General features: G+C 44.7%; 1 protein-coding gene across 1 annotated transcript in view; it reads left to right on the top strand.

Annotated features, from left to right (window-relative positions):
- The window catches only part of LOC137296768 (uncharacterized), a 46,370-nt gene that overhangs the window by 26,271 nt on the left and 7,322 nt on the right, over positions 1 to 12,777 (top strand). The window contains exons 9-13 of the mRNA XM_067828614.1: positions 9,813 to 9,879; positions 10,543 to 10,623; positions 11,274 to 11,372; positions 11,626 to 11,728; positions 11,965 to 12,018. Coding sequence (XP_067684715.1) covers positions 9,813 to 9,879; positions 10,543 to 10,623; positions 11,274 to 11,372; positions 11,626 to 11,728; positions 11,965 to 12,018 — 404 coding nt within the window. The remainder of the gene's footprint in view (positions 1 to 9,812; positions 9,880 to 10,542; positions 10,624 to 11,273; positions 11,373 to 11,625; positions 11,729 to 11,964; positions 12,019 to 12,777) is intronic.

Raw genomic sequence — 12,777 nt, 5'->3', positions numbered from 1 at the left:
ACTAAAATCGATCCTCTGGAGGCGTTTTTTAGCGTACTCGGCCTGTGCCTTTTGTAAGTTCTCAGTAGCGAGATCGTGCCGCTTCCTTTCTTCCTGTATTTCAGCCGCGTGATCATCTCGTAGTTTCGAGAAGAGGAAATTACTCCCGGAAAATGCCAGGGCATTCACTAACGCCCCACCGACCATCATAGCTAACGTGGCCATCCCTATATTTATTTCATTATATTATCAGGTATTATTCCTTGTTTTACTAGGATGTCTTTTGTGGCCATCGCCATACCAAGGTTCATTATGAGCATACCCATATCCTGCAGGTTGAAATCTAGCTTGATAGTTGGTTGTTTAAGCACCATTTTAGTCAACCGAGCGTACCCTACGGCTAGACTGGCTACCACTGTGGCGTGGTATGCGTCGTTGACGAACGTTTTCCCCTCAGACATTATGTATATGATATAAAATATTCAAATTATAACATGATATGCGGGTCGACAGTGGGGCCTGCCGGCGGCGTGGGGGTACCCCCCACACCCCCAGAGTTTCCCTCACTGTGGGAGGGTACCCCCACGTATAACCATGTTATAACCACGGCAGCAGTTACGCCTACAGCCAACAACAGTCGGGGGGTGGTCACTTTATGTTGGTTACACCACCGTTTTTTACCGGCAGCTACTCTCTTAGGATTCTTCTGCCTGGTTACTGTGGGGGGTACCCCCACTGAAGGGGTTTCCACCGTCACCTCTGGACTCACTGTTGGGGGTGGGGTCTCCTCCATCACTGTTGGGGGTACCTCCACTGGGGTTTCCTGTGCAGCATCCATCTATACTATTATTATTATTCTTTCTCTCAAATTGACAATGTTTTGCCGTGATAATCGCCGCCGTCACTGGAGCCAACAACATACCATATTTGTGGTACAGCCCGCAGCTGATAGAACTCACGGCGTGTTCGATAAAAGGGTCTTTCTCGAGGTCTTCCCACAGGTAAAGTCGGCGCTCTGGTGGAATGGGAAGGAAGTGTGATACAATACCGGTGTATATCTGGGTCATAGCCGATCCTATTGTCTTTGTCATTTCTGCTCCGAGCCGGGACTCGTATCTAGCGTACAGCTTATCGATTTCTTCGGCTGACATTTTGTGAATTTTATCCGGAGTGTAGTCTCCAAAGTAATGTTTGGCTTTGCCGCCAACAGCCAACGCCACCAGTTTCTCTCGCTTGGGGGAATCCCCCACACCCCCAGTGAGGGTACCCCCCACACCCCCAGGTACCAACTGTTCGAGCAATTCCTCACACTCCATCTTATAATATAACAAGTAAGATTTAGTTTTAACTATATAATACCCGATGCAGACAAAACACAGAGAAATGAAAGTTAAATTGCACACGACAAACACTTCAAATATCATAGCTATATGCTTAGCTTTGCTTAGCTTTGCTTAGCTTTGCTTAGCATACTATATATGCTACTGGTTGGTCGGTCTTGAGCACGAGTTTAGCGTGTTTAGTTTCAGCGAGCTGTTTCTTCACCCGTTCCCGTTCTAATTTGCTCATCACATCGTTCTCTCTCAAACACTCCTCGAACGAATCCCTGTCCTTGCAGTGAAATAAGGCTACCCATCGCGTCTGCTCCCTGAGGTCTTTCAATACCGAGTTGAACTTCTGCGTTAGCACCCAGACGCTGTGATTTGCATGCCGGCCGGAGAAGGCCAGGTACGATAGCATGTCTCTCTTTTTTGTTATCTCGCGATTAGCGCTGCAGTCGTCCAGTATAAACAGCGTCGGTTCCCCTTTAAATTTCTCGTGAAGAGCTTTCAACCAGTCCTGCAGGCGTGTTCCAGGGTCGATTTTGTGTACGTCCGGGTCCGTCATCACCCAAGGTCGCGCGTACGTTTTATTCATGCTCAGAATAGGGCACATGATAACGATGTTATCGAACACATCCTTGTAGTAACCCTCCAACATATCCAACACGAAAACGGTCTTCCCACAGCCAGTCTGCCCGCACACTATGGCGCAGTGTGGGTCAGTGGGTAGTTGTGGGTACCCCCGGGGGGTGTGGGGCAGTGGGGACTGTTTATTGTTGGGGGGTGTGGGGGGGTACCCCCCATCAGTAGATGGCTTGCACGAATCTCCCATTGTCTATATTAAGTTGCGCGTCCATAATAACGTACAGATATAATTTCAACTTACCAGCGGGTTGAGCCTTCTTAGTAATCTGGATGGTTATCCCTTCGCTGCCGTTATCTATACGACGCCCGCTACCGTGCAGTTTATCATCATCCGTGGATCGCATGTCCAACCATAGGGCGTACTTGGTGGTCAGGTATTCACCGATCTGCACGGAGCCGAGGTCCAGGTCCTTTGTTATATAATGTGGGGTCCCCACTGGTAGCTTTTTTATCTCATCCCACTGCTGGTGTGGTCTCATACCATGACTGAACAGCTGGTTGGGCACGCGCTCGATGGTCACTTCACCTTTTCAATCTCGGGGTTGAAAAACTTCTCGCTGTCCCTCCGGAATGGCTCGTAATCCTCCACGGGGACGACCAGGATACCTTTCATCGATCGCGCCGGCACGTTCAGGTTGATATTCCACACAGTGTCGCTCTTATCTCGCACGACTGATCTATGCCTCAGTACGCGATCGTACAGGATAGCCATCTTCCCAGAGTACTGGCTTCGAACCTGCCTGGCCAGCTCTGGGCTAGTGACCATGTCGAACGCCAGAGAGATGTTGTCTATGGCATAACTGGCCTCATCACCGTTCGGCGTACGCACTACTTTGCTATAGTCGTTAAACGTGAGCTCGTATTCGAGCCTATCACCCAGCGCGGCCTGGTAAAACGGCGCGTGTCCCGTGAGCAACTCGAAGTCGAGCGGCACACAGAATCGATTCCCGTATGCTCGAGCGATGGCCTTTTCACCGTCCGATAGCTTGTCTAGCTGGTCTGGCGTGAAGGCATACCCTATGCGCGACCGGGTTGATTTGCTGATACCCTGGTACACATCATTGACTCGTTCTCCCTCGCTTTTCCAGAGATCCCCGTAGCAGTGAAACACGTCGCTGTCGTTGATACTCAGCACCTCGTTACCGCTGATCTTGACGGTCGTTTTCTTGATGATAGCTCGACCCACGTTACGCACTAGCTCGTGTTTGTCGTTGTCGGAGGCCAACGTGATATTGAACGCCAGTCGAACAGTGCCTGGTACAATGAGGTCATTCTCACCAAGGTTTGGAAATCTAACCAGCAGAGTTTGATTCTGGTCTATCTTGCTGGGATTGTTGGTGATGGTCACCGACTGGCGCACGGCTCTGGCGCCTAATGGCTCTCTCAATCTTCTGAAAGGTTCTAATTTTCTACCGTACATTGTTATATATAAATAAAATATATTTTAATACTAATGGATGAAGACATAGATATGACGGAGATGTCGGGCGCTAGTGCCCAGGCATCTGATGAGCAGGAGACCTCATTTACTAGTTCACCATTGAACCAAGAACTTTTGGCAACAACGGTAGATGATTATTACGAAAGTTTAAGAAGTGATAAATACTACGTTGATCTACAGGGCCGATACCTTGATAATTTTTTTATTGATACAAAGGGTGTTCTACGCCTTAAGTCTAAACCAGAGGTTGACCTCGTTAACAAGCGCAATAAAAAACCACTGGCCTTGTCAACTCTAGCCAGACGCCATGGTGTCGAATTTATCCGTGAACATCTAAACATGCATGATTACGTTGGTGCAATACCTAAGGCCGTTGTTGAAGATCTGCAAGCTACCAGATCCCACCTCACCACTAGAGATGAAATGACACCACAGCGTGCTACAGAAGCCTCGGACAGCATAGAAAAACTGTTGAGCACCTACTGGGACAAACCGTTACCGGGGTTTGACTTTCCGGTAAGGGAACTGCACGGCTTAGACGAAGCCGTGAAACGCGTGCGTGGAGAACTCGTGAACAACATGGGGAAACTGAACGAAATCGACGAGCACATCGCTAAGGAAAAAACCAAACTCAACGAAACTGAAAACGATGATATGAAGCGTCGTATCAATGAACGACTACGTGATTTAGAAGACGAGAGACGTACACGATTGGAAGCCGCTTCCTCGAATCGTGAACAGCTTCGATCCCAGATCAGTCGCATTCGGGAAACAATCGATAGAATACTGAACGAGGATACAACTTTAGCCAACAGGATTCGGATATTGTTCCGGGAGCAAGGGATCACCATCGCCAGCATTCTGACTGCATTGGGTTTCATCATATCAACCTTGGTGGTGTCACTGGTGGGGGGAACCCCCACCCCCCCCACACCTGGCGGCAGGGGAACTCCAAGTGGCGGTGGGGTTAAAGACTGGATAAAAAAACTCGGGGAAGGCCTAGCTAAACTAGCTGGTAAAGCCGCCGAAGCCCTTCCCGGCATCCTGGGTAGCATCGTCTCGTGGTTGTTGGGTGCTCTGGCTAAAACTGCCATGTGGCTCAGTCAAAACATGTGGGCAGCCATCGTCGCCGTGGCGGGTCTGGTGTACGTAGCGGCTAAGAAATCTTTAACCAAATAAGTCCCAAAGTTACCCCACCAACCACCAGGGCCGTTTTACTATCAATATGCTGCTGATAGGAGGCCTGAATATGGGGGGCCACCTCCTGTGGTGTTGGTTGAACTTTAGGCTCCGGGGGTGGCGCCACTATACCCGTTTCACGTGGTGGGATGTGTGGGATATAGGGGGCGTTAATATCGGGGTTGATACCCAACTATTGGTCCGCCGTGGCTATGACTATTTTGTTGTTATAACCCACCACTTTTTTTACTATCAGTTGCATATCACTCGGAGCCATGTACAGCCCCACGCCAAACACGTAATTGACTTTCGATCTGGCGTATTCTAACACGTTTTGGTAACGGTCGATGGCCCGCGGGATATCAACTGGCGCATTGATAGCATCCTCAACGTTGGAAACGAACTGTGTCTGAGCGTCGTAAGCAGTTCCCTTACCGAGGATGTTGGAACGCGTCATCGACTGCGCACCCAACAGCGCCCACACGTACGTTCGAATCGAGTCGTTCAAGCGTATTGTACCAGCACGAGTGAATTCTTTCGATGTTTTTGAGATCATTTTAGTCCAGGCTGTGGCTGCATCAGGATTGGTTTGCTTTATGTAGCTGACATGGACCTTTTCATTCGTTGTGGGGCCTGTAAATGTATGTTTGCTTGGGTTGTATGAACCATCTTTAGAACCGGCCCTATATGTTCCTGACCTGTAGAAGTACACGTAAACTATACCGAGACCATGGTTAACACCAGGAAGGCGAAAGTCTTTATTCGTTGGAATCTCAAACTCCCCACAAACACGTTCATAAGCGCGTTTATCATAGGGGTTATTCGTCATACTCCACGCTTTATCTTGGGGAAGAGGAGCACTTATTTCCTTCAATATTCGTCTCGTTTGATAATAAATATGAAACAAAATGACCGCCTTACTCAGTTCGTCTATACCGTAGTCTGGCGTCACACCCGACCCTGTCGTCGCACACCACACAGCAAAGTTGAGTTGGTTCTGCCAAAACTGCATTGGGTTTTGATTCCAGTTTACCACCGCCTGCGCGTTATTAACGGTCACGATATAGTTTTCAAAGATATTAATAAAGGTTGTTTTAAACCCCGTACCATCTGCATTCACCACAATTTTCAAGTGTGCTAAATCCATATTATAATATATAATTCATATATTATAATATGTACATAACACTTCCAGGAATAACGAGCGGTGAGGCCGTTCAGCTGACGTACGCGATCGATAACACGTCAGGTCAACTCGAAGTCGCACTCTGCGATATCACCTACCTACCACAATGGACTAACATCAACGCCAGCAACAATAAGCTGTTCGTCAGTGGAACTCGCAGTCAGATAACTAACGGCTACTACAGTGTGTGCTCTCTAAACGACGAGGTCTTCAAACCCCTGGGAGCCGAACTCAAGATGAACGACTCAAACGGCACAGTGGTGTTAATCAACAACGGAAGAACCTCCTTGAGGCTCGGCCGACCATTAGCGAGGATACTCGGTATGTCTCCTGACGAGATAAAACCAACAACAACCGTCACAGGCACGAAGTTACCCGACCTAGTACCGTACCGAGAGCTGTACATTCATCTCGGTCAGGTGAGCACAACGTACAACATTCAAGGAGGTCACCCTTCCACTATACTGAGAGCAGTGCCGGTGAAAACTGAGAAATACAACGACGGTAGAACCGAGTCGTTTTCACCACGGCAGTATAAGAGATTAACCCAGGGTAACATACCTGAGCTGATAATATCGGTGTTAGATATAAATCATAACCCTGTAAATATAGGATACCTCAGCTTAACGCTTCATGTAAAATGACCAGCGCACAAGGGCCCGGAGTGAAAAAATGCGTCAATATTGGGATCTCCGACCTCGGAGACACGCGCGGTTTCGACGCTCCCGGAGTAGATGGTAAATCGTACGTCTTACAACTGAAAAACAACATTTACAAACGCGTTGAAGTCTCCGGTGGAACCCTAAGTGATATAGTAGATACCACAAGAGCAACAGTCAACACTAAGTACGCCCTTGTCAACACCGGTGATAACTGGATAATATACCCATCGTTCGGGGGTAAACTGTTCGACTTAGACGATGTTGAGAGCACTACCGTCGCCCGAAACAAGCCATATATGCTCGTCTTCACCGAAGATGACAAGTGGGTGTTGTTACCCGATAACGACGACTGGTTTCTCAATATTAGACTCGTCTCCCCTTACGTGTTTACTGATAACAAAGACAACCACCTAAACAAAGTCGTGAACAATGGAACCCTGCTTGTGGCTTACGTCCCAACTCAGAGACGTAGCGTAGTCGTCAGCCCAGTCAACACTATAGCAGCCCACATGCTATCGAGTAAACCGACCATACAAAACGTGAAATTGCAGTTGGTGTCTGAATTCGAAGGCGTGGTCACTATACTAGAGAGTCTACCAGCAAACTCAACACTGATCATTAAAGTCTACCTAGGGGAACCATCGGGGAATGATGTCGAGATCGTGAAGGGGATCAAACTCGGGTGGGGTAAACAACATCAGTATCAAGTTTGCAATGTTTACGTGCGGGTGGGTTCCAACTCCAACACCAGTCTGCAGGGGGTCAACGTGATCGTGGAAAACAAGATATCACTAACCAATATCTTCCTGCCTGCCAACATACACTTCATGGGTATGAAGTTCACCCCTGAATTATTATCAAAAAACCAGTTGGAAATTATATCGTAATAGTATAATAATGGCCAGTCATCGTCCCAACACTACGCTTAACGACCTAGGAGATACGGAGGGATTCGATCAGCCTGGTGAGGAAGATGAATTATATATCCTGCACTTCAAAGACAATGTGTACAGACTGGTGCCGTTATCAGATTTAAAAGAGCCCAAATGGCTGATCAACTTAACACTTAACACTTAACAACTTAACTTATATCACAGTAGATACAGATACGGGGTTTGTCACTAAGATTAGGAACAACGGTATCTGGACCGGGGATTTCATTCCGGAGAGGATATTCATAGCAACTACTGAGACCGCAAAAAATAGGTTAAAGCCTGGAGAAAAAAATAAATTAGCATTTATCAATTATTCTTTTAACATAAGTCTTGATATATTCTCCCCTTTCACACTCATCATAGAAGTCTTCTTGCATTCAGACAATGAAAACACCTCAAGAGTACACCAAATTTTACCCGGGGTGTCAATACACTGGTTTGACGAACACCATGGTCAATATTGTCGTATTGTTATACAACGGGATACCACTGGTCCTATAAACCGCTTAATAAACCTCAGTGGGGTTTTTATTACAACAGGAAATTCTATTAAACTCTCACCTATTACCCTGACTACTAGTATAGAACTTGTAGACTTAAAATTAATTTATAGAGTATTAACTGAAACCCAATTAAAATATCTTTCAAAATATATATTATAGTATGGGTCTGTACCCAGTCGTAGAGGAAGTAGCGAAGACGCTGGAAACCGTAGATGGGTTCCGCTTGAGGCAGTTATGTGATGTGAAACGCCAACTAGAACAAGACCGTGACACACGGAAAGCACTATGTATAAAGTACAATAGAGCTTTCAATATCGTGGACGGGGCTGACACTACCCTTATGGCAACCAGCATGGGACTAGGGGCGGCAGGTGTTGGATTGTTGGCTACCATCGTGGCTGCACCTATAGTGCTAGGTATTGAAATAACGGCAGGGGTGGCAGGGGTGGCAGGGTTGGCAGGGTTGGCGCTTAAGTTAGTATCACGCAGACTGCATCGTAAGGCATTGAAACACGACGAGATCAGGGTTCTGGCTGAAGCAAAGCTCAACACAGTGAGTGAGCGTATTTCCACGGCACTCTCTGATAGTAAGATCTCAGAAGAGGAGTTTCGTTCAATCCTCTCTGAACTCAAAAAATATAACGGAATGAAACAAGATATTCGATCCAAGTCTCGTAAGTCTGCTATCAGCGAGGACGAGAAAAAAAAGTACATAGAACAGGGGATACAAAAAGCCCAACAAGCCTTTATTATGAACACCAAAGAGATCGTAGGCGGTTCACGTTAAACTGTTTCATCGATATAAACGTGTATTGATCGTACCGTACGGCACAGTGTTACCTCCTACCAACACACAGTAAACGTGACATAGGCACGCCAACTTTTTTGTAGTAGGGGTAATAGTAGCAAGAGCTAAGGGCCCAACCAAAGCCTTATTTACTAAATAAGGCTTTGTAGAGACTTTTCTTGAAAGTGTTTTAGAACTGTCATTGTATATACTACTCCAATCACTCACCCAACCCACCAACAAGGCCAGTCACCCACCCAACCCACCTGCACCACTGCACTTGTTGTCTTTGGTGAGCCCCTGGATCAGTTGCTGGGACCTAGTCTCGTTGTCTATGTGAAGACATTTTGTTACTGACGTTCTTGGTATTGTATATCAGTGTCTATTTAGTGAAGTGATCAAACTCGATCAACTTTCCTCTTTGAAAACCACTGCTTCATGATGCACAGAGTCTCCTGTGTGTTGTGCTAACAAAGTTGCATGTGTAACGTTACTGTGACGTCCTTGTCGTGTTACTGTGAGTGAGTAGAGGTTTTGTTGCATTACTAGCATTATATTAATCAATGTTGGGAATATATCTGTCAAGTCCTAGTTATTTATAACTGATATGTGTTATTGAGATCTATAAACATGATATCCCAGTGATATGTCTGTGATGTCCTAATTATATATAACCACTGTAGATAAGTTGTTCACTGTCACGAAGATAGTCATATATTAACGTTACCTTCCGACTGTCTTAGTGCTAAGAGAGCTTCGAAAATCTAGCCCCAGGAGTTGATTCTACATGTTGATATGAAGTCCATTTCTGTGGCATAAAACACTACTCACTCACTCAAAGTGATGCTTACTGTGAAGTCATTGGGATTTCACAATGTTATAGTGATGTTAAAACTTCTGTAATGATCTTGCCTCACTTCTGTTCAATTGGGTGCTTCCTGTGACACTCCATTGTTGAAATACTGTCTATGACAAATTTTTAAAGATTATGTTGAGTCTTTAACTCTTCACAATAAAAGAAGTTGTCATCCATTAAAACTGTTGTCTTTAATATAGTGTTATTCACCTTGTTTGTTTTTGTTTGTTTTGATACACTTTGCATGCACTGTTTATGTTACATTCTTTTAGTTTTGCAGTTTCTTTATGTGTGTTTGTTATCCAATTGTTTGGCAGACCCCAGAAAGTATCGTCCGTGAGCTCCCCAAAGCAATGTGTGATAAATTTCTAGATTTATTTGAAGGTAGGCAAAAGTGTCTTTGCATTCAAATTAATCATTGTATGATATATATGCCTTATAGCAGAATAGATTTTCATTGGTAATGAAACAGATATTTCTGTAACACAAATATCATCATCCAAAAGACATCTGTTGGTATACAGAAGAATATTGTAAAATCGTGTGTCTTTTCATATTTTCTTTTGTGTTGTTCTTGCTACACTGCTATTGTTGTCCTGTTTGTTGCCATTCTTACACTGCACAGTTATATCAACTTGAGCATACTTCCCCAATGGGAGAACGTAGATATCATGTGTTTACCGAAATGTGGTTGAGGAGGAAGTACTTGAAGGAGCTTGGTGTATACAGTTCTGACGATGATAGGTCTCGTGCATGTCTAAGTGTTACAAGTCTGGATCAGATTTCACTGATCACATGATGACATTCAGAACTGACATTGTGAACATCTGACCAACTCTCACTGGCTCATAACTGTTATAGGTGGTGGGGTAGCCTAGTGGTTAATGTGTTTGCTCATCACACCAAAGACCCGGGTTTGATTCCTCATATGGGTACAGTGTGTGAAGACCATTTCTGGTGTCCCTGGCGGTAGTGTTCCCAGGATATTGCTACAAGTAGCATAAAATCATACTCGCTCACTTAGCTGTTATACTGTTTTTGTTGCAGAGTATAAGAAGTTATTGCCTCGACTACCACGCTTTTATGGTGAAAATGGCAATGAGAAAACTACGACAGATGTAACGAAAGGTACACCATACAAGTGATTATAACAACACTATGGGGAATAAACATGCCTTAATACACCATACCAGCTGGACATGCGAAGACTTTCAATAAAATAGCTGGCAACAGGTACCCCACAATTTGCAGAATTGTGTACCTTGGTTATTACAGAACCCTGTGAACGTGTCCTGGAATTTATAAACCTCTGGTGGTTTCACTCTATTGTCTTGCCAGCTTCTCCTTTTATGGAATAAACCTCTACAGGCAGTTTTGGGGACATTCTCCAAGACATCCCGGGGATTTTCTGCAGATTTGCCTGGGCCCCAGGGATTTTCTGCGGAATAGCCCTTAAGTTAGAATTATATTACTTTCACAAGTTATGAATATGATTGTAAAATACCTTCACCCCTTTGCTTACTAGCTTGGCGGTTTTATCCACTAGGCCACAAAGGATCGCTGTGAAGATTGTACATGTAATAGTCAGTATGAACCATGTGTTACTCACAAGATGGTTAGTGTATGCAGGGCATGTGCATTGCACGTTCAAGGCAAGATACTGGCTGCCAGTCACCTCTCAGTTGATTTTGAGAATAAATACCAAATATTCAAATTATGCTTAAAGTAAATCGTTGGTTGTTCAAAGCTGGATCAATTTTTTTCCATCTTCATCCCAGATTATCCCTTACTGCCGAGCAACAGCAAATGGACCAAGAATATTCCAGACTTTTGCAGCACGTGTACAGAGAAGAACACAAATGAGCATGTGTTAGATGGTATGTGATGTAACAAAGATACACCACGAGAAGTGTCAGTGAAATCATTGTGGGAGAACTGAAAAATATTGTGAACATGTGTGACACAAGATGAATCATGATTCTCTGCTAATGCATTATTCTAATGAATCAAATGTGCTGCTCCAATTAATTTAAAGAATAAGCTGAAATGGTCATCTGAACTTGCTGCTTCATTGCCTCAAGTAACATCTGGAAACATCGTCCTTCATGTTTTGTTATGATCACCTTCCAGATAACCCCTTCACATTCTGGGTGATCCCAAGTCTTCACCATGCCTGGACAGTGTTTGATCTACAGCAGGAGCACACTATCACAGGCATCACGCTGTATGGCTGGTGAGGTCACCTGCTTATTGCATGGTCTTAATTATTGCCTGCAAGGGAGTAAACTCTTGTGAAGGAATCATGGGCTAATTAGACTTAACTGTGGCTTTAAGTTGTTTCACATTAATTGTCTCTAATCAGGATTACTCACTTTCGCAGAATTTAGGTGATTCAGTTTAGTTAGATTCAGCTTTCCATTTTCAGATTGGCTGTATAATTTTTGTAAATTGTCAATTTTTGCATTACAGGCAGAGTACTCAGATGGTGAAGAATTTTGAACTGCAGAAATCAGATAACATCAAGTAGGTTGATGACAGTAGATGGTATAGTAGATAAAACATCAAGTCTTTTGTCAGCTTTGGAAAAACCCGTGTGTGTGTGTGTGTGTGTGTGTGTGTGTGTGTGCCTCTTTGTCTCTGTATGTGGGTACCTCTTTGTTTCTGTATGTGCGTACCTCTTTGTATGTGGATGTAGCTCTTTGTCTCTGTATGTGTGTACCTCTTTGTCTCTGTATGTGTGTTCCTCCTTGTGTTTGTGTCAGAGTGTTAGGGCAGCAGCGATTCAGTTCAATTCATCATAAATCTAAACTGACACCTCAGTTTCGATATTTGATATCCATTATCACTATTTCATTTCGATATTTGAGAATCCATTGAAATTATTTCTACACAGCCAGAATTTTTACACAAGCAGTTTCAATTGTTGATGCCAGGCAAATTATCCAATCAGAATTGTTGTTAGTAAACAAGGTTCCAATATTGCAACCAGCATCGAGTGTTAGTGTGTCATGGTTGTTGAATCAAATAGTTGTACTGATCTGTGTTATGTTTTACCAAGTATCCATGGACCACGTGTCTGTCTGGAGTGTGCGTGTTGTACTGATCTGCATTGTGTTTCCTCAGGGGTCCATGGACCATGTGTCTGTCTGGAGTGTGCATGTTGTACTGATCTGCGTTGTGTTTTACCAGGGGTCCATGGACCACATGTCTGTCTGGAGTGTGCATGTTGTACTGATCTGCGTTGTGTTTTACCAGGGGTCCATGGACCATGTGTCTGTCCGG

Source organism: Haliotis asinina, chromosome 9 (genome assembly GCF_037392515.1).
Source record: "Haliotis asinina isolate JCU_RB_2024 chromosome 9, JCU_Hal_asi_v2, whole genome shotgun sequence".
Lineage (NCBI taxonomy): Eukaryota > Metazoa > Mollusca > Gastropoda > Lepetellida > Haliotidae > Haliotis > Haliotis asinina.
Note: the sequence above shows the minus strand (reverse complement) of the source record. Positions and strands in the feature narration are given on the sequence as shown.